This window comes from Ambystoma mexicanum, chromosome 8 (assembly GCF_040938575.1).
Source record: "Ambystoma mexicanum isolate Mex_15411 chromosome 8, UKY_AmexF1_1, whole genome shotgun sequence".
Taxonomy (NCBI): Eukaryota; Metazoa; Chordata; class Amphibia; order Caudata; family Ambystomatidae; genus Ambystoma; species Ambystoma mexicanum.
Genome location: NC_090929.1, coordinates 1,094,602,946 through 1,094,629,977, shown reverse-complemented (window position 1 = coordinate 1,094,629,977; position 27,032 = coordinate 1,094,602,946). Strand labels below are relative to the sequence as shown.

Here is a 27,032-nt window from a genome sequence, read left to right as displayed (position 1 = left end):
AACCTCAGATGAAAATATCTGCCTGTACCGTTTGGGTTGCTCAGAGAGGATTGGGGGAACAGCTTCCTACCAGGAGCCAGATATTATGCTGGAATCTATCTCCCACCTCTCAAGCAGCACAGTGTCATGAGCGTAAAATCATCAAAATGGCAGTGGGCGTTGTGCTCCCAATATCATCACAGGAAGTAATGTAAATGATACTTAATCCCAGTGGCATCAAAGGAAGTGACATCATTGATGTAAAAGACCTAGAAGAAGTGCAATTAAATCGGAAAAAATTCTGTTTTAGTTACCTATCATATTTTAGCTAAGGAACTGCCTTGGTATACATTGGACAAAGTCATGATAGGCCAAGGGCACGCCCAGCCAAATCATCATCCATCAAAGGCCAAGGCAAGAAGCTAAGCCTCGCCAGTACAACTACTGTCATCATGTGACGAAGCCTCACAGGACAAACAAAAAATAATCACTATATGCAAGGGTCATGCTGAGGTGCTGCCATCATCTTCATAACCTCATATCTGTCATGAGGATCCGTTTGAAGTCCAGAGCCAAGTGCAATTCCTGGTATGACTCTGGCCTAGCTACACTTCAACGTAAGTGTAGGGCGGCTGAGATGAAATGGAGGACTTCCTGTTCATCCTCTGACATACTGGCCTGTCGCCTGCTACAAAGGCAATACCGACTCTCTGTTCTCACCAAGAAGAGAGTCCACATTCAAGTTTGTGTCTCTGCGGCATCTAACAACTCGGCTGAACTCTTTAAAATCTGCAAGGAGCTGGCCAATCCTGCTGCAGTCTCTACCACTCCTGTTGCCTCCCAGGCTCTTTGCAATGCCCTTGCCTCTCACTTCATTTAAAAACCCCAGGACATTCTGTCCACCCTCTCCACCCACACCCCTCTCCACCTGTGCTTGCTGACCCTCCTTTAGCCATGCTCTCACCATCCTTCTTGCTCTTTTCTCTTTTCTCCCCTGACAAGGTCGCTAGACAAGTCCGATGTATGAAAGCCTCATCAAAACAGGTTCATACATGTTCCTCTTAAACCATCAAGGACCACATTGACACCCTCGCTCCAGACCTTGCTGATTTGTGCAACCACTCCTTTGCCTCGGGATCCTTCCCCTCCACTCTGAAGCTCTCCTTTGTGCATCCTCTTTTCAAGAAACCCACAGCTGATCCTTCTTGTCCAGCTAACTATCGCCCAATTTCCATTACTCCCTTTCTGGGCAAACTCCTGGAAAAGTTGGCCATCTCTCAGCTTAACCTTCATTCCAATTCTGTTGGCTGTCTCCATGACCACCAGTCTGGCTTCAGAGCTGCCAGAAGCATGGAAACTGCTCTCCTGAACATCCATGAAGATCTGCTCTCCAACCTTGACTCTAACATTACCTCTGTCCTCATCCTCCTCGATCTCTCTTCTGCCTTTGACACGGTCAACCATACCATCCTGCTCAACCGTCTGCATGAAAACCTGGGTATCACTGATCATGCTCTGGCCTGGCTGACCTCTTTCCTCTCAGATCGACCCTCCCAGGTCCAACTTGGGTCCTTCCTTTCATCTATCTTCCTCTCTACCTGTGGTGTTCCCCAGGGGTCTAACCTCTTGCCCTGGCTTTTCAACCAATACCTGGCATCTCTCTCCCACTGCATTGCCACAGTGCTACGCTGATGACACTCAACTCATGGTAAGGCTGCCCTCTGCCACCTCCTCTCCCTCTCTCATCTCTGATTGCCTAACTTCCATTCAAGATTGGTGTGCTCCCAATGATCTTTGTCTGAATGCCAGCAAGACGGAGATCCTCCTCATCGGCACACCTTTACCATCCTTTCCCCTCACTCTCTGGCCGGCCTCCCTTAGCCCTCCTCCTACCCCCGCCTGCGAGGCTAAGAACCTCGGGGTTATCTTTGACTCCACCCTTTCCTTCTCCGCCCACATCTCTGAGGTCTCTAAAAAGTCAAATTGACTACTGCACCTCCTCAGAGGTACTCTGCCTTTCCTCTCCCTTCCCCAGAATCTCATGGTATCCCAAGCTCTGGTTCTCTCTAGCTTGGACTATTGTAACAGCCTCTTTCTAAATCTACCTGCCTCTACTCTCCGCCCTCTACAACTAATCCAGAACAGGACTGCAAGACTTGTCCTTGGCCTCAAGCCCTGGGATCGTATCTCTCCAGCTCTGAAATCTCTCCATTGGCTCCCAGTGGATGCAAGGATTAAATTCAAAACTCTCTGCATTGTCCACAAGGCTTTCTGGGGCCTGGGTCCAAAATACCTTCAGCTATCCCTCCGCAAATACCTACCCTCTCAAGCTCTTCGCTCCTCTACCTCCAACGCCCTCAGGGTCAGTTGTTTTTCAAAGAAATGAGCTGGGGGTAGATCTCTGCCTTCAGCTGGGGCCTCCCTCTGGAATAGCCTCCCTGCCACTCTAAAGCTTGAGGAGAACCATCTCCGGTCCCGGAAGCATCTCAAGACCTTCCTCTTTTCTTCTGCCTTTGCTCCCCCTCTCCCCTGCTGATCTGTTCTCTCTTGGCACTGTGCACCTGGCCACCCTCTGTCCTCCGCTCCGGGCCCAGGTACCTGCTCACCCTGCCACCCTCCCGCACTGCCTCCAGGCCACCCCTTGCACTGGGGTCTGTATCTGTATCCATACAGCCCCCCCTTTTCTTCCTGCACTTATCGGACCTACCCTGTCTGCTGCTTTAAACATAGCACTTACAAATTGCTGGCTGCACTACCACTGTTTGTTGTCTTTATTGTTATTTATCTGTTTCTCCTCTGCTTCTCACTTTCCACTTCTACCCCCTTGCATGTACTTTTCCCCTCCCCTCTCCCATGCACTTGCGCGTTCTCAATGTCACTGGACCAAGTAAGATCGCTGTTTTGTTCTCCCCTGTTCCCCTCCCTTGCCTTGTCGCGCTCTGATACACTTGTCGACGAGTGTGATAGAAATAAAATATCAATATCAACCTCCAATGCCTAAATACCCTCTTCTTTGAGCATGTGCCGATTGTAGTGTCATATGCCAGATGTAGTCAACCTCGTTGCAGTACAGCCTCACATGTCCTTGGCCAGTTGCTGCCGTGTTATGCCAAGTGCAGCTTGAGATGCCTAAGAAATTAAATCCTTAGACCTGGTACAGCCTCCTATGTCAGGTGTAGTCACCATATGCATGGCACAGCCCAACTAGCCGAGGAGCTGTCATTGTTTACCAAGTGTGCCAGCTTATGCCAAGTAAAGCCTTGTATTGTATGTGTAGACATCATGGGTAAGGTACAGCCCCACTTGTATAAACCCTACGATCATATGCCAATTTCAGCCTTAAACGCCCAAATACTACTGCCTGTTACCAGTTAATGCCATATATACTTGGCATAGTTACCAGATGTCGTGTACAACCTCAAACACCCAATCACCACCATCCTGTGTCAGCTAAAGCATCACAGGACGGGTGCAGACATCACATGAAAGCTACAGCCTGCTATATATCGGTGTTACCATCAAATAACAACTACAGCTTAGTTTGCCGCCATACCGGTGTCTCATGCCTAAGCATGTTCATATGCCCAATTTGCTGTTTGCAGGGTAAAGCCGTGCATGTCCAGGGATTGCCATGATATGCCAAGTGCACACTCAAATACTCCAGTAATGTGATTTATTGTCTCATTTGCCGGGCCTTAGCACTATATTTAAGGCCCAGCTCTACATGTTTAAGTGGTGCCTAATATATACACAGTTCAATCTGGAATGGCTCAGTTAAGCCATTCCACATCCGTGAATACCTCATTTGCCTGGGTTAGTTGCCATATGCATACAACCTCACATGGCCAGGTGCGGCCATCATACACCAAAGCCAGCCTCAAAAGCTCCAGTAAAGCCATCTTATGTCTGAAATACCAGAATGCTGCCCTCCTGTGTAATGCAAAGACTCAAAAGCCGGACCTAGTTATCATAAGCTAGAGCCTTGAAAGTCCAGGTGCCACTCTCAATTTCTTTAAAATGCCAGCTCGGTCCACTGCCCACCACTCTTACAGAAAGTGTCCTCAACAGCTGTGGTGGAAGGGAGGCCAGCAGAGAGCTATGGCTGTGTCCTGCCACAGACTGGCCCATCCAGCTGGGGGGAATGAGAATGAGCTCCTCTCCCGGGCACGAAGACCTCAACCCATTTTGGATGGAGAGCCCAAGAGAGGCAAGACCTGAAGTGCCGCGCACGACCTGCGACCACATTTGACGTGTTCACGCCCCATTGTCTTTGTGCCAGAATGCCTGATCCTCCTACTGCACTCTTGTTTCACTGAAACATTCCTAGGGGTGTTGAGGGATGTTTTTTGCACCAGACAAAAATAAATATATGTCTATATTTATTTTTGTCTGGTGCAAAAACCAACCCTCAACACCCCTATGATTATTTCATGAGTATTGGCAGACACAACACTTTGGGTTGAGTTCATTTTGGTGACCACAAACCGAATGAACCTACGCGGGATCATCTCTGATACACTAGCGCACGTCTTCACATTTCTATACATTTCATTAAAGCATATTTTTGTTTTAAAAAGAACCGTTAATTCCATTTTGCTGAAAAGTATTTCTGAATTAGAGAAACAATATATTACAACTGGAACAAGGAGCAAATCACTTAAAAACTTTTTTTCAATTCAGTTTTAAAATACCAAAAATCCAAATGATATCTTTTATTGAAAAATGTGTGTTTTCTGTTCCTCCCATTCCTTCTATTGACACTGTTGAATAACAAAGTCCCTCTACAATCACAACCTCATACTTGGTACTAGCTTAACAAAATTATTTCAGTTAGTCCAGTTGGTTCCATTAAGTGCCAAGGGCGTCCATGTTCGTCCTGAATTCCCATAACGATTCATTGTAGGCTCCGCCCACGCCAACAGTTAATCGAACATGTATTAAAAGTTAATGTGGGAGTTTGAAATGAACAAGCGACAAGGACAGCGTTTCTAAAATTCTACAATGAATGAAGAAGTTTTGGAGAACTAGTAATTGTTAAGTAAATCATAAAAGCTTTATTTAGGATTTCAAGTCCCTTCATTTGTTCCACCTTAAATCAAGAAATAAACTATTGTGCTAGAAAAAAATTAACTATGATACAACGCCCACTTTGGGAAGTTTTTCTCCCGAACTTCAGACAATGGGAGCAGATAAAGTCTGACATGCCAACATTCTCTTTTTCATTGGATGGTTTGGAAAAGTGCACCTTAAATCCCTTTATTTGTTCAAAGACTTCAAAATGATTACATCACTCACTCCCTTGACCATGTTTCTTCTTTTTTCTTTGCAGACCTGGAGAGCCTGTATCTACATGGAAGGTTGCTGAGCTTTCCCCATGGTCCTGGCGGCTCGATCTTGGATGGAAGCCTCCAGCCATACAGCGGCTCTGCCCTGGCCTCGCCGGCTCGGACACACCCATACCTGAGGGCCGAGAACTGGATTGCAAACGGGGCCGTCTCAGCTGAAACCGTTGGCGGCTCCCCGCCACCTGGAGATTCCAGGACCAACAGCTCCGAGAGGCAGGAGCAGACCCCAGCTGGGGACAGGAAGGGCGTCGCCTTCAGCGGAAACAAGCATCTTCTAAACAGTGCCATTCACTATGTGGACAGCAGCTCACTCTCGGAGGATGAGGTGTTTTATAACTAACCAAACTCTTCCCGGGGTGATGGCCTAGGTCTGATCTAGGATTTGTGTGCACGAATCCCACCCGTCTGAAGTATCCCTCCTTAAAGAGGTGAATTAACGTCAGAACATGGCCTTTCATTAGTTAACAAGGCAATAAGGTGCCAGGTGGTGTCTCGTCCTTGGAAAGGACATTCACCTTGCCTAGCTGCTGGCAATGCTGGTCACTTCCAGGGAGTTGAACATCTCTTTTGAAGACTGTCCTGGCCAGGCTCTCAGATCTGACAGGTGTTGGTAGACAGGAGCAACCTGGCTTCAGAGTCATTATTTCCTGCCTGGGTGAACCAGAAGAAAAGGCATTCTTTAAGGACATCAGCCTATAGACACTGTCTACGGCCACTGTTGTTTGTAATCATTGTGATCAACTTTTATTTCCTTTCCCCCTCGTTATGTGCATTTTCTTTTTTACCTATTTACCATGTTATCCAGCTTGTCGTGAAGAGCACACTTGGCCCTAAAACTAGCAGGCCACAGCTATGCACCTCTTGCCACCCCACAAAACCACCACCCTCCCTCCTTCCTGCCCATCCTTAATACTTCCTTTATTAATGCTTTATGCTCAGCATCTGGAGGGTAACATTAAAATGCTTATCCACACCAGAATGCTTAGTAAAGTGTCAGGGTTGGATACATAAAGAACTCCAATGCTTTTATGGTTACACTAGAATGCTTAGCAAAGTATCAGGGTCGGATACATCAAGAAACCCAATGCTTTTATGGTTACTCTACAATGCTTAGTAAAGTTCAGGGTTGGATACATCAAGAAACCCAATGCTTTTATGGTTACAATAGAATGCTTAGCAAAGTATCAGGGTCAGATACATCAAGAAACAAAATGCTTTTATGGTTACTCTAGAATGTTTAGCAAAGTGTCCGGGTTGGATACTTCAAGAAACCCAATGCTTTTATGGTTAAACGAGAATGCTTAGCAAAGTGTCAGGGGCAGATACATTAATGTACGCAATGCTTTTACTGTCACACTAGAATGCTTAGCACCGTGTCAGGGGCAGATACATTAATATACGCAATGCTTTTACTGTCACACTAGAATGCTTAGCACAGTGTCAGGGTTGGATACATCAAGAAACGCCATGCTTTTACGGTTACACTAAAATGCTTAGCAAAGTGTCAGGGTTGGATACATCAAGAAACCAAATGCTTTTATGGTTACATTAGAATGCTTAGCAAAGTGTCAGGGTTGGATACATCAAGAAACCCAATGCTTTTATGGTTACATTAGAATGCTTAGCAAAGTGTCAAGGTTGAATACATCAATGAGCCCAACGCTTACTATTTGATTTGTAAAGTGCATAGTTTCCTAGTTAGAAGCTGTGAGGTGGGGGCGCTGTTGAGCAGCTGAGGATAATGGCTGCCTAGCCTGAGAGCTCCGCTCCTGCCCACCAGTATCTGCTGTATATAGGCGCTAATCCTCAGGATATTGCACCAATACTACCACGATTCTTGTTCGGACACTCTTTCCCTGGTGTGGTCGAAGTTTGAAGGGATTTCGATGCTTGGAACCGGCATTGCCAAGGACAGGGCCCACATCGCCGCGCGGCCTCGCTGCCGTGGCTGCTCATGCCGGTGGCGCCGCCTCTCCCGATCCTCAAGCGCTGCCGGCTGTGGGCTCCCTCTGGTGGCTCCCTGCCAGAACGATCTGCTCCCCTGCCGGGACCCTTCGCCGCCTGTCGGCCACATAGGGCTGGAGGGGAGCACCCTGCGCCTATGCATAGAGCGGCCCCCTCTGATCCTTGAAGCAGGACCGCTCACGCTGCACTACGCGCTGCTTCTGAGACGCTGCATGAGGAGTGGCTCTTCCCCCCAGCAACAGCTGCTGCTACTGCCGGTGGAGGTCGCCGACCGTGGCCGCTGCCCTCCCGCCTACCCTGGCAGCCCTCTGCTGAAGTGGACCCTCAGCCCCCACCGAGATCCTGCCAACACAGCCCCTGGGCTGTGAGCCGCTGGCCCCCGCCCTTCATTGCCCCCGGAACTGGGCCTGGCTCCGGTGGCGGAGTGCGGCCTCCTCGGTAAACATACGGGCCCAGCCGCTCTGGAGGCTGCAAGGTGGGTGTAGTGATCTAAACTTCGCCCCTCCACCCAAGGGGGAGGCCCTTGAACTACTACCCACTCCCCATTTGAAGAAATGACCCCACGGAAGCTTACGTTTGGGAAGAATAGCATCCAGCCTGGCCTCGTCCCATGAGGCTCCGAATATCCATGTGCCGTGCTCCTCCTGATTTGATACTGCGACGTTGTGGGGGCCACCGCCGGGCGAGTTCCCCACTCTAGAAAAGTGCACACCAGCGGGTGTACGGCCCCTCTCCTGTCTCCCTAACGCCTCATTGTCCTGTACACCCAAGCATACCTCGAAGAGACTTTGATTGCACAGGGCTCACTGAACCCAACGTCCTGCGCTCCCCTGGCTCCTTTTCTCCTGCGGCGGACCCCCCATCGCTGCCGCGCTGCATGCGGACCCTCCCCGCTCTGCCTGGTCAATACTAATCCTACTGAGCTGGAGCTACCTACGGGCTGCGCCTTTGTCCGGCCCTCGGAGACCCACTCTCCGGCCATCATTATCCCTGGTGAATCAATCACTGTCCCTGCCACAGCAATGCCCAGCAAGGCACGGGCTATCACTAAGTAGGCGCTATGGACAGGTTCGCCAGGGCGGCGCCCGGTAATGACCAGGCGTCCTCTTCTGCAACACATGAGGATGATGGGGCCCTGCCGGTCCACCCGCAACAGGACCTATCTGTGATGATGGAATCTACGGCGAAAAACTTCGCAGCCTTCCATGAAAAGTTGGACGACATCAATGCGAAAGTAGCCTACCTGAAAGCAAAAATTGACCGGCATGGGGCCAGGATCACCGAGGCGGAGCAAAGAATAGGTACTAATGAAGACTGCGTTCATGCCCTACAAAACACAGTCACGGAGCTCGTCCGAGACATGAAACAGGTCATAGCTAAGTGCGACGACCTTGAATCAAGGTCCCGAAGAAATAACATTTGCATAGTTGGGGTTCCCGAAGCTGCACTGAAGGGCCGCATGGAGCCGGCGGTCGAACAACTCATCAAAGACCTCCTTGACAACCCCGAGCTCTCACCATTCCTCACAGTAGAAAGAGCACATCGCTCCCTGGCACCCCAGCCTAAACCAGGAGACTTTCCCAGACCTATAATCGCTAAACTGCTGAGTTATAAGGACAGGGACCACATACTCCGCTTGGCCAGAGAGAAAGGGGAACTATGGCTCGACTCATAACTCTACTTTTTTACGGTCCCTGATGAGGCGGTTAAGTTCATTGAAGTGCAGATCCCACTGGTGGACCCCCCACAGGAACCGATGGATGACGACTAATGCCAGACGCATGAACTCCTCTCGTGAATCCCCATTAGCTGTGGTGAACTGGCCATTGACTCCCCCGCGTGGCTAAGGGTCCCCCCTCATTGTCCCACTGGAGGGGGCGCGCCTCTAGCTCGCCTGGTAATAATGCCACACATGGGGCCTGTACACTGTATGCCAAGCACTTCCGTCATGTACTGGCTCACGGCAGATCTGGTAATGTCCTTGATACCCTAGATTATGCATATCATCGCTTTGCAACCTTACTTTCATCAGCCGATATTCAGATTTATGTTGCATTTTCGAAACTTGTATTAATACATGTGGGCAGAACGGCAGCGGCAGCCCCCACTGCAGTTGCAATACCCTCTAAGTCTAAATGTTTGTGTTTTAGCCCCGGGTGAGCAATTTCTCAGGCGGTGCCGAGTTGGGGATGGCGCGCAGTTGTTTACTTCAAGGGTGGGTATCTACACACTGCTAGTTTGTGCAGGGCGTTGAGGGAGGGGGTGAAGAAGTTGGGGTATGTTATATACAAAATGGCGGGAAAGTTTGGACCGACTGTAAAGGGAGGCACTCTTATGCCACTGCAGCACACATGGCATTTGTCAGAGACAGATCCTTTGCTATGTCCCGTGAGTTATCTATATGGCGATTAAAATGATGACATGGAATGTTCGGGGGCTGACGAATTTCACGAAGTCTCGTAGGATCGCGGCTTATGCACAAAGACACAGGGTTAAGGTCCTCCTATTGCAGGAGACATACGCTCTGAAACACTTATCATCAAATGTATCACAGGCCTGGGGCCTCAACAGATACTATACCCAATACTCCACCCAAGCTAGGGGAGTTCTGACCCTCATCCACAAGTCGGTACACTTCATACTCCACACATCCCACATCGACACAGAAGGCAGATATGTGATTCTCCACTGCACTTTGGCTCACGAAGAATGCTTGTTGGTCAACTCATACGCGCCCAACACTGACTCCCTCGAGTTTATTGATGAAGTGACCGCCATTCTTATGAGATATCTAGACGTCCCCATCATATGGGGGGGGACCATGAATTTGATACTTGACAATGTCCTAGACAGAACAACGACCACTCGCAGAGCCACAACTCGAGCGGCCAAACGACTCCTCATACACATGGACTCCCTGAATCTACATGATATATGGAGAACGCTCCATCCCCATGAAAGGGACTACACTTTCTATTCAACGGTACATGACAGTTCCTCAAGAATAGATCTGTTCCTCTTCTCTGGTAACCATGGGGTAGGGTTTTAGATGTCAGGATCCTCGCACGCACGCTATCTGACCACTCCCCTGTGCTCCTACAGATCCAACTCGGCAACACAATGTCGCCACGACCCGCCTGCCGCTTTAAATCTGCCACCCTATCTGACATTGTCTTTAAAGCTGAGATCCTAGCGGACATCACCACATTCTTTGAAAATAACAGAGCGTCTGACACACCTGAAGGGATCAGATGGGAGGCATTTAAGGTTTACATCAGAGGGATGTGCATCTCTAGGGAAGCAGGAGTCCTGAAATCTATAAGGCAAGCCCTAAACAACTCTGAAACCAAGCTTAAAGCCCTAGAGCAGGAGTACCTCTCCACACCGGCCCCAGTAACCCTAGCTAAGATCAAAACAGAACTGGAACAGTTTGAGTCGCATGCCCTGAGTGAGGCGCAATATTATGCTCGCCCAGTTGCTGCCCGTAAATATGGGGAGGGAGACAGACCGGGTAGAACCCTGGCCAGGCTGGTGCGTGCGGTGGGTGGTAAGACCCGAATTGATAGCATTATAGATGAAAAAGGGTTAAGGCACTGGTCGGACCAATCCATTCTAGACACATTCGCCAGCTTCTATGCCAATCTATATGGTCCCCAGCCTGAACACTCAGCCGAGGACTTGGATGACCTGCTGGAAAGTATTCCTATGACCCTTATCTCCCAGGACACCTGGGAACGACTTGACACTCAGGTCAACCTGGATGAGATAGTCCAGGTGATTTCAGACCTTCCCAAAAACAAGGCTCCTGGCCCAGATGGGCTCACCTCTGAGTTCTATTAGAAGCTGTGAGGCACATTCCTTCCAGGCCCAGCTGGAGATGCTTAGTTGTGATGCTGCATCAGGCGGCGTTTTTCCTGCACCAACAAAGGCAATCCAATCTGAGGAGGGACCTGTCAATGTTCCTCTGTCAGCAGCGTGTTTGTGACCAAGGAACATAGTGTAGGGGGCACAGAACATGTCCATAACACGGGTGGGGACTACTTCAGCAACACTATGGGACACTGCAGAAAGGTTATGGAAAGTTTCCCTGCGCCATTGCTATACTGCGAGGAGATTGAGTCTCCAAAACTAAACAGCTAAGCATATGGCACATTTTCCATGCTATAAGGGTCTATACATTTTGCAAGATTAAAAAGAAAGGGCCAGATTCTCAAACCTTTTGAAGCACACGTTTTGGTTTGTGCTAGTACATCTCATCACTTGCACCAAAAAACATGCACTTACTCTTAAATGGCATGTGAATGTGTGCATAAATGATGCGCACAGTCCGATGCCTTTTCCCACCTGCTTTGCGTATATTTGTGCAAATAAAGGGTGTTTTCTGCACATTTCAGTGTGCCCACTGAATTCCCAAACAGGATGCACCTTGAAATGAGCAAGAAGGGGACATGTTCCCCTGTGCCTATTGGGAGCAGGTGCAAGGGGATGAACAAAAGCATCACAGGGTCTTTTATGACCCTGCCATGCAGTTTTCCTTAAGTGTGACAGCAGTGCATCACTTGCATTCCTATCCTACGAGCAGGGATAGAAATGCTTTTATTGCGTGTTAATATTTTACAATGAAGGGTCCTTTAAGGGCCCGTCAATGTGAAATATAATACATTAGTGGAAAGAGGGCATTCCTCTAGCTAATGTATTGAAAAGGGCTGGCCAGCACATCTTTTTCAATGTCGCACAGCCACCAAGAAATGTGCAGGTCACGTTTGTGAATAAGACGACTTGCACGCTTCTTAAAGTGGTGGAAGGAAAAAAGCTCATCCTCTGCACTTTTGTAACTTGGGCCACTTTATGCATACTAGGCCAGAATATCAAAATGATTTACTATAACAGATTCACAGACGTCAATAGGAAGGCCATAGAGACAGTTTGATAGATGTGCATTAAACATTGCTGTCTGTCAATGCTTTTCATGAACAGGTTCCTTGCAGGAAGTAGCTTTTATGACTGCGGTCCTCTATGATTGGCCGATGAGGATATATTATGTTAACTCATCGGACGGATGGGTCTCTCCCGAAGAACATAACAGCCTTGAGCGCAGAGTCGGACATTTTTGATTCCATCTACCCCACCCCTTGCAAAGCTGCCTGTACACATGTGTAGTAATTCACCCAAATCAAATTCAGACTGTTTCCAGTGTGGGGCTCTTGTTCGGTTGCGTTTGTTATCTTTGTGTGGTAACACTTTGTGTGTTGGTAGGATTTCCACAATAAAGAGGTGGCCTTATCTAGCTTTGTTTTGTTCTGCTCCTGCGTCTTCTTCTCCAGTGACACATCAAGCCCGAACCAGTACTATTTTCAGACCGAGGGTGTGGAAGGAACAGGACCCTTTAACAGGTAGGTGCACAGGCCTGTCGCAAGTTTTCCCGCTCTTGCCCAAGTGTTATCCTGTCAATAACTGACTGACACACCACCTTTCTTTGATGGCCTAAAAACAGACCTCCCTTCTCCCCTCACACTGTAACAGCCATTATGGTGCCACTCTGTAGAGAAGAGGCCTTCTGTGGGTGTTACAATTTCAATGGAAAAGGGCTTTGTGGGGGGGGCTGCAATTACAATGCGTTCACACTTAGCTGCAGTGTTAATTTTAGTGCTTGCAATTGTATTCCCTTTAAAATAACAGGATTCAAACTGGAAACATTTAGGTTGCCCAGATTAAATGGGGTTCTTGAAGTAATGGAGTAGTGCTTTAAGTCCAGGTTGGAGTTTGCTGGGGAAATAGCTGATTGCACCACCCCTTTCATTGCTGAAGACACTTAAAGAGGAGGGAAATATAGCTGAAGCAAAAAGCAGAGCTTTGGTTTACCACTAGGAGGTGGGAGGGACAGGCAGAAGGGAACAGGTCAAAACAACGTTAAAGTCATTGGGCCTGATTCAAGGAGCATTTTACAATGGAATTGCACCATTACAAAACGCTTCTATGAATCAGGCATATTGTGTGTTAAAGAGTGACGAGGCAGATGTGTTTGTGAATTGAAGAGTGGAGGATGTACTCTTCTTCAGAAAAACAGGCATTCTGTCAAATTAACAAAATAATTAGAAAGGGCAAGATTTAAATTTGGCTTGTACCTCGGGCCGGGGATGATAATCCTGTGACAGCCTGTGGAAGGCCACCATTATATTGTTCTACATCACTAAGGTGTAGCCATTTGTTAGTCATCAGGGTTTTTTGCTTTATAAAACTGTCATCACGCTGTAAATCTGCTTTTGTCACCCACCATATAGTGGCCCATCTACCCTGAAATTGTCCTTTTGTTGTGCATAATGCAAGAGGTGTCAAGCAATGTGCTCTGTGTATAGGTACTTCTGTTGATATGAACACTCTGGAGGCACTCATGGCATATGGAAAGAGGGGACAGACAAAACAGCTCTTATTAGACTTTTCCCTTCCCACCTTTCTCATGGCACCTTTCCACATGTTATTAGCGACATGGAGGGAATTATCAAAATACTCCATCATGTGATTCTGGCCATCTTGAACACTTCTTTTTAACCTTGAACAAGATGTGCTTATTTCAGGTGTCATTTCAACTGCTGTTACTTTAGAAACTGTGCTTATGTTATCCTTAATGAATATTGGTCTTGCTATAACATTAGTGCTAAGGCACTTTACTGCAATTCAATAAGCAAAGTAAAAACAACAGAATGCAAAAAGGAATGCCAAAATCATAATATCCAAATAATCTACCTTTTGCAAATATCTATGTCTATAAACCCGCTTGGGCAACAAAAGAAAATGTTTGGTATTACTTAAAAAATGCATGTGAATATTCACGATAAAAACCTATTTAAAAATAAGAGGACGTTCCTTTCTAAACCAACCTATATATTTTTATGTTGATCACTAAATCTGCCATACAAATGTTCAAAACTCCTAAAAAAGCATGAGTTTCCAAAAAGAAAGAATAGGGAAAACAAAACTTCTATTGGGAACATCCAATAAGCTTCTTGGATGGAAAAGTACCCACACACACTGTTTCTATTCATGCTGTTCTTCATGCTGCCTGTTCATTCTGGTCATCGCTCTCATCTGAGGTCTATGTGCGGCTTCCTCTTGGTGTGGCTCGGTAACTTCTTACATGGGGGACTCACCACAACATTCTTTTACATCACTAAATTGTAGCCATGCACATTTTCCCTTACTCTTCACTGTCAAGGGTTTGCTACTTCTACTGTATATAGGCCGTTAAACCTCAGCTTATGCCACTTCCGAGTAAAATTTCGACAAAGGACCTGTTCTTCCAGATACAATGGGGAGGTTGGAATAAACGAACTTGGTGATAATGTCCATTTAAATCTTCTGAGATTCTTGCTGAGCCCCCCTGTCATGTCTGTACCAGTCGGGAGCTACATTTCAGGGATTTAGTCATGGACATCAAATTTTCATGCATCTCATTTCCAAGCACTATTTCTGAATTCTCAGCATCTGTTCGAACACATGTTGGAGGAGCAATTGTGACATTCATTCTTCGTCCTGTCACCAGATCATGGGGTGTCATACATGGCCTGGCTGATTGCGTAAGGTAAAAAGAGCCACGAGAAGGCATTGCAACCAATTTTTATACAAAATCTCTTTTATTGTTGTAATGTGTTACTTCAAGAGGCCATTTAGGTGCTCACAAATTCCATTCGCTTGGGGAGGATAAGCAGATGAACATTTGTGTCTTATCCCTAATGGAGATGTTATCTGCTCAAAGGTACCCATTACAATTTTGGAGCATACCCACATAATCGATATGCAAATGCCAGAATGGTCCAGTAGGATGTCGTATTGCACCGCTCACTGTTTTCAATGTATGACGGGCAACAAACCTTTGGCGAACCATACAATTAATGATAAAAATTAGCTACATGCTCATGTAAATTTGGGACAAACCAATCCTCTGCAAGGATTTCTGCAAGACATTCCCTGGTAGTATGTGCTGGATAATGTAACTGGTCCAGCGCTACCATGAGTAACTCAACAGGCATGACAGGTTTCTCTGTGCTATCTTGTCGCCAAATCAATTCTTCAGGGGATAATGGGCACCCCCTTCTCTTCCACAAATCCTGCTCCTCTTGTGGTGCACATCCCTGCAGCTCTTCAGTTTGCGTTACTGGCAGTGTATTAAAACATTCTTTCATCACCATGTTACGTGTGTATTTATTTGGGGGAATTGTAATGTCTGATATCTTTGGGAAATATGCTGCCCTTTTCGCTTCTGCATCTGCAGTTTTGTTGCTGTGGGAAATCATGTCTACACCTCTCATGTGCGCTGTGCACTACACTACAGCGACTGCCGAGGGACATTCAAGCACCTCTAGCAATCTCTATAACAATGGTGCATGCTACACTGGTGTACATCTTTGTGCTGAAAGCCCCTCCTTTTCCAATGTGACAGACCTGAGTGTACTGTTGTCATCACATAGGCAATATTGGAATACACAGTTACCACCTCATCCTTATGCGCTTCAAGCGCCAAAATCAAAGCAACCAATTCTGCCGCTTTTGCTGAAGAATGTGCAGGCAATCTTGCACTTTCCACCACCTCAAAACCTCCCTCCTGTTTGCCTTTACTACTGCCCTCCCACAATGTTTTAATCCAGATCTTTGATCTATCATTGAAGAACCCCCGCTTAGGGCATTTTCCTTTACATGGGCCAGATCATAATAATAGTTAGTATAAGTAGTACAATCATGTACATTATCTCCCTCCAGCACTGCTCCTGCTGAAAATTTTGCAGGATTTTCTATAAAGCACCTGAAAGTTTTAATCGATGGATTTGATATCATGACCTCTCTGGGTGGTCAATGTGCTTTTGGGCATTTCAAAAATAGCAAAAAGAGCATGTTCGACAGATAATGTAACTGACTAGCCCATTGTTATATTGGACAATTTCTCAATGGCAAAAGTAGCTACAGCCAATGCTTGCTCACATGGATAATGGCCTCATATTACTGGATCCATGATCACTATGTAAAATGCAAACAGTTTGTGTCCCATTGCTTTTTTTCTGTGTGAGAACAGCCATCATCACAACTCCATTTGAATGGGAGAACAGGAAAAAATCTTGCCTATAATATGGGATTCCTAATACAGGAGCGGTACTCATTGTTTGTTTCTGTTCATCAAAGGCATCTGTCATCTCACCTGTCCATATAATTTCCCTTTTTCCTTTTCTGTGCTTCTTTCAGTCCTTCTAAGAGGGGCCGAATATATGTGCTGTAGTCAAAAACCCATACTCAACAATAGTTCCAGAGTCCTAAAAACGGCTCTAGCTCATTTACTGTATTTGGCTGGGGCATATTGGTGATAGCTTCTGCTCTTTCAGGTGTCACCTCTCCCCCTTCCTTTGATATTATCTAGGCCAAGTACAATACTTTATCCTGACAAAATTGCAGTTTTTCTTTGCCCACTTTCTAGCCTTTTTTAGCCAGTGCTGACAGTCCTTCCTGCACACTTCCTTCATGGCACTGCAAACTAGCAGGTCATGAACATACTCTATGATCATGCTATCAGTTTGTATATTTCCCACATTTGTCTGCAAGACCCTATGAAACACACTTGACTAACAGCACCCCTGTGGGAGGCGACTGTGCTGCAATGTAAGATCGGCAAATTCTTAGTGGGCCTTCAGAAAGGCTTTGAAAACCTGGTTATTTACATAGAGCCTTACACACTGGTTGCTCTCATTTCTTTTTCTGCTGTTTTCTGTCTTCCCTACCCTCTACAATTTTAAGCGTACCTGGTTGTAACAGCGCCTTGATGCCCGAGGGCTATATGTGTTTAATAAATATAAAATAAACTAAATCTAATTCCGCAATAAGTAAACACAGTCAAACGTTGTGAATCTTCATGCAGAGGAATGGAGAAAAAAGCATTTTTCAAATCAATCACTGTAAAATATTGGGCTGTAGGTGGTATGTTGCATAATATCGTGGCTGGATTTGGCACTAATGGAAATTCTGCTTCAACAATATTATTCAAAGGGTATAAATCTTGTATGAATCTCCAAGGACCTCCTATCACCTTTTTATTGGGTACACCACCATATTGCATGGTGATTCTGAAGGCACCAATTTATTAATTTATTATTTGCTTGTTAGGCACTAATACAGGAAGTAAATACTGTTTCAAAGTGCACACAGGGCAACAGGGAGGGGACAATGGATGAGAAACAATTAAAATACATAACAAATATTAAATACAGTGGGGGAGGGGGAGGATGAACCTACTATGCCTTGTGAGTATTCAGAACGTGCAAGTGCAGAAAGGAGAGGGATGGGATAAGTGCTGGGGTGCTGATGGGTGAACAACAGGTGAAGTGCAATGTAAGGTAAGTACGATCCTCCAGGTGTGAAGGGTGAGCCGAGGCACGTGCTGAGGATAGAGAGAAGCTGGAGCGATTTGTCGTGGGAGTTTAGGGCCCTGAGGATGCATAAGGGCCTTGGACACCAAACAAGCAAATGTGAGATTAGCAGAGGACAGAGGGAGGGAAGGAGGAGATAAAGAGGAAGTTCTTGAGGAACTTCCAGAATTTAAGAAAGTCCTGCTCAAGATGAAGAGGGAGGGGGATTCCAAAGAAGTGAGCCAGCTGAGGAAAGTGATTGACCTCCTGCCCTCTCTATAGTGAAACACTTTACACACAGCGAGTTGGTGCCAGAGGAGTGCAGAGGTCTAGAGGGGGAATATTTAGTAAGAGAGAGTTTCAGATAGTGTGGTCCCTGGCCCCAGACAGCCTTGTGGATGATACAGACGGATTTGAATTTAATCCGTGAAGCAACCGGAAGCCAGTGAAGACTTTTTAGGGCAGGAGAGATCTGGTCTCTGGCCTTGACCCAAGGATAAGTCTTGCTGCCTTATTTTGGATTAGCTGGAGGGGTCACAGAGTGGACAAAGGTAGATTCAGGAGGAGGCTATTGCAATAGTGAAGCATAGAGAGAACTAGGACTCGGGTAACAATGGGCTTCTGGGGGAAAGTGAGAAAGGGTAGAATTCCTTTGAGAAGGAAGAGCTGAAAGTGGGACTTCTTGGCAATGTCCTGAGTGTGAGGGAGGAAGGAGAGAGTGGAGTCGAAGATGACTCAGAGGTTTCTGGCTTCAGAAGAGGGAAGAGGGGGAGAGCCCATGGAAGAAGGCCACAGTGAATATACCTTGTCGCACCAAGGTGGCAATAGTTTCATAGATACCCTTGTCAGCTTCTTTGGACATGAGATACTGTTTTACTAGTCGTAGAATAGCACCTTCCTTTAGTTTTATTTTGACTGCTTCGACCCTTTTTAATAAGCCAATATCATATGGATCACTGGTCCACAATGGATTTGGCTCTTTTGCCAAATCATCCAGCAAAAATAATGGTATCTTTCTCCCCAAAAATATCATCTGGGGAACATCTCTATACTCCATTTGCAAATGGTATGTTATACAAATGCAAAAATCAACTTGTCATCTGAATACTCATTTTGAAAAAATGCGTCATCAGTCATGTCAGAAAGTCTATGGGCCTCATTACGAGGTTGGAGGTAAGTTATGGTCCTTACCGGCATGGAGCAAATACCATGCCCGTGTAGCCCAGAGCCTGCTATTAGAGGGCTATTATGACTTTGCGGGCACGAGCTTTGCGCCATGCCGGTAACGACCTTACCGCCATGCCGCAAAAGACCCCAAAATTGCCCTTAGCGACATCGAGTAAAGTGCAGATAGCACCACCGCCATCCATGCCTCCGGCAATAGCGGTGACCGCTAATAGAGGCCACCACTCATAGCGGTGACCGCAAATAGGCGGAACCAGAAGTAGCGTCACCGCACAGGAACGGGAAAGAGCACAGCGGCCATCTTGAAAAACACAATCCATTGCCATCCTCTGCACCCAGGATCCACATCACCACCACACCTGTCCCAAAACAAACCAGCAGCATATTAATATGCCGAAGGCCCTGAAAAAATGTGCTGCGCGCATGCGCAAGGAGCGCTTCTCAGAAAAGGAGCTCAACATGCTCGCTGACACTTTGGCAGAAAATGGGGATGTTGTTTTTTCCAATGACATGCGCCGACCTGCACTGTTGCGCAAAAAAGAAATCTGGGTGGAGGTGGCGCGTAAAGTGAATGCGCTTGGCACCACCCCGTGCACAGTGAAAGATGTCCGGAAGTGCTGGGATGACCTGCGGCTACGCATCCGGAATATCATCTCGGCAAACCGTAGCCAGGGAATGGCAACAGGTGGTGGAGGTGGCTCACCCATAAAGATGACTCGCTGGGAGGAGACTTGTGCGAGCACCATCGGAATGGAGGCAATTGAGGGAGTGGGGGATATGGAGCGAGGAGCCCCGTCATCGGCTGATGCAGGTAGGTGTCCCAAATAAACCAGTGTAATGGAAACCATGAAGATGTCTCCCCGAACTGACAGTGTAATGATGCAAGGCAGGGGCCACCAGACACATGTACGCAAACCTGCCTACAGGCAGTGCACAGCACCATCTTGTTCACATGCATGGTGCACCCCATACATGTGTCAGGTCCGGGTTTAAATTCCCCCTTCTCCTCACCTGAGACTTCCGAAGAGCTCTCCTTAAGTGTAGCTTCCGACTTCTTTGGGTTCTTCTTCTTCTTGGAATTGTCTTCCTTAAGCTTCCCACCTCTTCTGTCGTGTAAGTAAGGTCTGGCCCCTCCAGAGGCCACCGTGACAGAGTTGAGAACTTGCCTCCGGGAGCCCCCCGGGGGGCCAGCCTCGTTCCAGGGAAAAAGCCGGAAGGCAGAAAAAAACCCTGGATATGGTGATATTCAGATGGATGGATGATTCCAAAGACCAATAGTCCAACGAGTGTAACAATAGATTCAGTGAGAAGGCTGATAATTACCCATCCGGGAATGGCAGAATGGCAGAAAGAATGGGGATGGCAGAAAGAAAGGATAACCTAAGAAACAAATGCTAAATAGCCAAACAATAAAAAGACCGGAGACAAAGAAACGGGAGACTGGAGACGGCAAGCGCCGTGAAAGTATATAAAAAAGGAAGTCACAAACGGGGAAGAACGGCAAACGCCGTGAAAGAATTTACAAAGGAGTAGGCAAGAAAAACAGTAGATAAAAATACAGCGAACGCCGTATGAAAGGGAAGAACAGCAACAAAGAATAAGTAGGACTGAAAATGCACAGGCACAGGAAAACAGAACAAGGAAAAAAGCGTAGAAAAGTATTCTAGCTAAGTCACAAGAGTACGAGCGAAGTAACGGGAGGGTAAACAGATACAACGCACTGGAGGAAGGGGCGGAGTCGGCAGTTATAGGGTTAGCCGCCATGTTGGATGAGGACTAGAGCATGACTCTGAGCAAGTTAATGCCGCCAGTAGTTCCAAAGCCTCCACCCGCCGATCCTGACAGTATACCCCCTTCTCCTTGGGGGTCCCCCAGGTTTACCCGGGTGAAAGTGGTGGAATCTTCTGATCAATCGGGATGCATGAATGTGGCTCACAGGTTCCCAGGATCTTTCCTCCAATGGGTATCCTTTCCAATGAACCAGGTATTGCAACCTACCCCTGCGGTACCGGGAGTCCACCAGGTAGGCCACCTCATATTCTTCTGGAGTTGGGGTCTCCTGGGCACGTACTCTGAGGACAGGTCTTTGGAATGGGTCATCCTTGTATTCCTTAAGCAAGGAGACGTGAAAGACTGGATGGACTCTCTTAAGGTAGTTCGGGAGTTTGATCTTGAAGGCCACCGGGTTTATCTGTTGCACAATGGGGAATGGCCCCAGGAATCGTGAGGAGAACTTGCCAGAATGGACCCATCGGGGTAAGAATCGGGTGGACAACCAGACCAATTGACCTATCTGCCATGTCGGGTTGGGGCTTCTGCCCTTGTCCGCCCACTTCTTTTGTGCTTGTTGACTGGCCTGATGTGCTTTCTGAGCTATTTCATGTACTTCATGCAAGTCCTTAAGCACACCATCTGGAGCGGGAATCTTGGAGGATGGAGTACTAAGCCAGGGTAGATGTTGAGGATCGTACCCATAAGTACAAAAAAAAGGACTCATCTGGATAGATGTATGAAATGCATTGTTGTAGGCAAACTCTGCCTGCGGAAGGAAACGATACCAGTGCTCTTGTTGTGGGCTACAAAAACACCTCAGATATTGTTCCAGACTGGCGTTCAACCTTTCGGTTTGTCCATTGCTGTGAGGGTGGTAGCCCGAAGAGAGAGCCCTGTGAATTCCCAGTGTGAGGCAAAGAGAAGCCCAGAATCTCGAAGTGAATTGTGGTCCCCGATCGGAAACCACGGTCCGAGGCAACCCATGAAGTCTGACAATATCTCGAAGAAATACTGTAGCTGTCTCTGAGGCTGCAGGGACTTGCTTAAAGGTGGAGAAGTGGGCTAACTTGCTGAAAGAATCTACTGTCACCATGATCACTGTCATGCCATCAGATGGTGGGAGATCCACAATAAAATCAGTGGAAATATGTTCCCAGGGGCGCCCTGGTAAGGGTTGTTGTTGTAGTAGTCCTACCGGTCTTCCAGTTCGATGTTTGTTGGAGGCACAAACCGAACAGGTAGATACATACCGACCTACATCATTACGAAGTGTAGGCCACCAGAATCCCCTACGTAGCAGGTTATAAGTCTTCCTAATTCCGGGATGTCCTGTTAAAGGGGTGTTGTGGCACCATGATAGGACTAGAGTTTGTAGCTTCTTGGTGGGAATGAACAGCGCCTTTCCATGATAGTACAGCCCATCTTCACCATGGATGACGGAGGAAGGAAGATCTAATCCTGTTGGATACTGTGGTATCAGATCTTGAAGGAAAGAGAGAGTGGATGCAACGATCTTGAGACCTGAGAAAATGAGTTTGTGATCCTTGTAAATACCAGAACCTTCCCCTTGGCTTCGAGACAAGGCGTCTGCCTTCATGTTTTCAGTACCGGGAATGTAAGTGATGCTAAAATCGAATTGCAGGAAGAAGAAGGCCCACCTGGCATGACGTGCATTTGTGCATTCCATCTGCTGTAATACCCGCAGATTACGATGGTCTGTGTGGATAGTAAAGCTGTGAGCTGCCCCTTGCAAAAGATGGCGCCACTCTTGACAAGCCAACTTAATGGCCAAAAGTTCCCTTTCGAGTACCGAGTAGTTACGCTCACTGGAAGTTAGGGTCTTGGAGTAATAGGCCACAGGGTGTTCGAAATCGTCCTCCGATTTCTGTAGTAGAATGGCCCCGACTGCTCCTATGGAAGCGTCTGTTTCCAAGATATAAGGTTTGGTCTGATCCGGCTGGACTAGAATGGGGGCCGTAGAGAAGCAATCCTTGAGGATAGAAAATGCCCTTCTGGGTTCCTCCCCAAAGATAAATCTTATCCCCTTCTTCAGCAGAGAAGTGAGCGGGAGCACGGTGTTAGAGAAATTGGGAATGAATCTTCGATAAAAGTTTGCCAAACCCAAAAAACTTTGTAGTTCCTTAACATTGGCAGGTTCCTTCCACTCTCCAATTGGCCTTATCTTGATAGGATCCATCGCGATGCCCTCTTTGGACAGTATGAATCCCAAGTACGAAACTGATGTAGTTTCAAATTGGCACTTTTCTGGTTTGATCAGTAGTTGATGAGACTTAAGGCGCTGCAAAACCTGTAAGACCAGCTTTCTGTGCTCTGCCAGTGTCTTGGAAAATATCAATATGTCATTGAGGTATACCACCACTGTTATGAACAGCATGTCAGCAAATACCTTATCCATATATCTTTGAAATACCGCCGGGGCATTGACAAGGCCAAACGGCATTACCCTGTATTCATATAGGCCAAATGGGGTGCGGAAGGCCGTTTTCCATTCGTCACCCTGCCTGATACGCAATAGGTGATAGGCACCTCTTAAGTCCAGCTTAGTGAAGTAGACCGCTCCTTGTACTGCTTCTATTATGTCTCGTATCAAGGGCATGGGATACCTGTCACGAATGGTGACTTTGTTTAGACCACGATAATCTATACAGGGGCGTAACTCCACCGTATCTTTTTTGGGGATGAAGAACAGAGAAGCACCACAGGAAGATTTAGATTCTCGGATAAGTCCATTCTGTAGGTTAGCATCCAAATAGTTCCGAAGGGCGTTCCGCTCTGGAAGAGATAGAGGATACATGCGGCCAATGGGAATCACCGCCTCAGGCATTAAGTCGATACCGCAGTCCTCAACCCTGTGTGGAGGCAGCATTTTGGGTAGGGTATCCATGAACACTTCAGCATAGGCCTGATACTGGAGAGGGATAGAAGATATGATCACGGGTTTGTGGACAGACTTTCTTTCTACTGATCTGACATTAGAAAGGGATGCCATTGACTGATTCATGCAGTTGGTTTTACAAAATAGAGAATCAAATTTCACCTTATTATCTGTCCAGTTAATGTGCGGGTTATGTCTTCGTAACCACGGAATGCCTATAACCAAAGGAAAATGGGCTGCCCTGATCAGGTCAAACTCCAAAGTCTCTTCATGATGGCCCATCTTCAACTTGAGAGGGAATGTCTCTGTGGTGATTGGTCCAGAGGATAAAGGTCTACCGTCTACCCCTTCTACTGGTATGGGAGTTGACTTGAGTCTGGTAGCCACCTGATGCTCAGTTGCCCATCTTAAATCCATGAAATTGCCTGCGGCTCCGCAGTCCAACATTGCCAGTACCTCGAGGGGAGCGGATCCTGACCGCCAGAGTTCAACCTTAAACACCATCAGACTGTTCTCTTCTGTACTTTCTAAGGTCTTTGAGGTGTTGCAAGGGTACTTGTCAAGTCCCCCGAAACTTCCCTTGCAGCAGAACGGGGGCTGAAGTTTTCCTTCCGTCGAGGTGGAACCTCCGGACAGTCTCTTAGAAGATGTTTAGAAGAACCGCAATACATACACAATCCGGTATCACGTCGTCTCCTTCGCTCTTCCTGAGTCAGGGGACCTCGAGCGGCTCCGACTTGCATGGGTTCTTCCGTCATATGTGACGCTCTTAATTGAGGTGAAGGAGGAGGAAGATTTAACGCCTGAGGAGTTCCTCTGGGTCGTCTTCTTTCTTGTCGTCGTTCCTGTAGTCGAAATTCGATCTGGAGTGACAAGGTAATCAGATCTCGGAAAGAAGTTGGTCTGGCAACTCTAGCTAGTTCGTCCTTAATATCATCATGAAGGCCTCGTCTGAAAATAGTCTGTTGAGCCGAATCTGGCCAGTCAGCCTTGGCCGCTAATCTCTGGAAGCGAGAGATGTAGGTTTGGAGATCAGAGCTTCCTTGACAAACGTCTAGAATAGCCTCCAAAGATGAATACAGCACTTCGGGTCTATCGAACCTTTCCTTAAATACCTCCAAAAAACGGTCATAATCGTTCAGAGACGGATCATTGTTAGTTACCAACGGAGTGACCCAAGATAGGGCATTTCCTGAGAGGTTAGCGATGATGAAGCCAACCCTTGATCTGGCTGAGTCATAAGCATGGGGTCTGAAGGCAAAGTACACCCTACATGCATCAATAAAGTCTTTAAAGCCTCCAGGGTAACCATTATACTTTCCGAAGGAAAGTGGCATAGTAGGTAAGTCGCCGTATTCATCCCGGCGTAACACTACCTGTTGTCGGAGCGCTATGTTCTCAGTTCTCAAGGCTTGAACCTCGACGGTTAGATTCTGCATAGCCGCCACCAATTCCTGGTATTGTTCCAAAGAAGCCATAGTGTGAGTCGGGCGTTGTATGCTGTCAGGTCCGGGTTTAAATTCCCCCTTCTCCTCACCTGAGACTTCCGAAGAGCTCTCCTTAAGTGTAGCTTCCGACTTCTTTGGGTTCTTCTTCTTCTTGGAATTGTCTTCCTTAAGCTTCCCACCTCTTCTGTCGTGTAAGTAAGGTCTGGCCCCTCCAGAGGCCACCGTGACAGAGTTGAGAACTTGCCTCCGGGAGCCCCCCGGGGGGCCAGCCTCGTTCCAGGGAAAAAGCCGGAAGGCAGAAAAAAACCCTGGATATGGTGATATTCAGATGGATGGATGATTCCAAAGACCAATAGTCCAACGAGTGTAACAATAGATTCAGTGAGAAGGCTGATAATTACCCATCCGGGAATGGCAGAATGGCAGAAAGAATGGGGATGGCAGAAAGAAAGGATAACCTAAGAAACAAATGCTAAATAGCCAAACAATAAAAAGACCGGAGACAAAGAAACGGGAGACTGGAGACGGCAAGCGCCGTGAAAGTATATAAAAAAGGAAGTCACAAACGGGGAAGAACGGCAAACGCCGTGAAAGAATTTACAAAGGAGTAGGCAAGAAAAACGGTAGATAAGAATACAGCGAACGCCGTATGAAAGGGAAGAACAGCAACAAAGAATAAGTAGGACTGAAAATGCACAGGCACAGGAAAACAGAACAAGGAAAAAAGCGTAGAAAAGTATTCTAGCTAAGTCACAAGAGTACGAGCGAAGTAACGGGAGGGTAAACAGATACAACGCACTGGAGGAAGGGGCGGAGTCGGCAGTTATAGGGTTAGCCGCCATGTTGGATGAGGACTAGAGCATGACTCTGAGCAAGTTAATGCCGCCAGTAGTTCCAAAGCCTCCACCCGCCGATCCTGACAACATGTGTCAGCCCAGATGCATCCCTGCATGACCCACCCAAAAGGCAAGCAACCCGTATGTGACTGCTCCAACGGCAAATACCCCCCATTCCATAGAAATGCTGCTACCCCAATGCATGACTGATGCACGTACACCCATCACTAATGCTCTCCCTCTCTTCGTCCCCCACAGGCACACAATCTGACAGCGATGAACATGACCCCAGGGAGCAGCCTCCAACACCAGTCAAGAAGTCCAGGGGCATGGAGGGAGCAAACAGGCCCTCAACATCAAGGGCAAGAGTGAAACCAGCACTACCTCACAAGCCCCACACAACCACAGAACCTACAGCACCAATGTGCAACATGCCCACCACCACAGCACCCATGCCAGCCACCACCACACATGAGCCAGTGGCTGAAGGCACTGTATCCACTGCCAGCAGTACTGTTGGAGAGGCAGCTACCACAGCAGCCATGTCAGATGATGAGGCACATAGTCTGACACCTGGCACACCTACCGCTACAGGCCCCCTGCAGTCATCCCATCTCTCCCCACCCAGCATACACAATACCAGCAGCCATGAGCTGTCTGCTGTGGAGTCATGGGCGGGAGCCTCAGCCCCGCGGCGAGCATGCATGAAGCACCAACCATGTCGCATGCACCTTCGACATCCACCAGTGTCCAGGACAAGCAAGAGGGGATCGGGGCAATCCAACAGTGCCAGGAGGAGCTGACAGGGCTGGTGACCCAGCACATCATCGAATGTGGCCAGGCAAGGGAGGATATCAGGGAATGCGCAGCGTCCCTCAAATCTGCCATTGAGTCCACTTCCAAAGACATATGCAATGAATTGGCGGCTGTGAGACAGGTCCTCACCCACATGGTGGCATCATTGGAGGCCCTGCGTCCCGCACAGGTGATTGAACAACCTGCCACCTCCTCAAATGCCAGCTCCACTCAGACCAGCCCCCTGCGTAGGTCTGGCCGGAACTTGCGCAGGTCAGACAGGGGTCCACCTGGTGCTGGCAGTGGACAAGGGGTGTAGTTGCAGCCTGCCGTTCGGAACTCCTGAGAACTAATGGTGCATGCGAGTGCACACCATGTGTGGGGAAGTTCAGAGGGGAGGGGTGGGGGGAGGGGGTGAGGGTGTG

At 47.5% G+C, this 27,032-nt stretch overlaps 1 protein-coding gene across 2 annotated transcripts in view; it reads left to right on the top strand.

Moving 5' to 3' along the window:
- FAM131C (family with sequence similarity 131 member C) overlaps window positions 1–12,576 on the top strand; it is a 634,923-nt gene extending 622,347 nt beyond the window's left edge. For both annotated transcript variants that reach the window (XM_069611100.1, XM_069611099.1), the window contains one exon: window positions 5,309–12,576. In XM_069611100.1, the coding sequence (XP_069467201.1) occupies window positions 5,309–5,664 (356 nt within the window). In that variant the 3' untranslated portion in view covers window positions 5,665–12,576. The remainder of the gene's footprint in view (window positions 1–5,308) is intronic.
- Window positions 12,577–27,032: the final 14,456 nt, after the last annotated feature.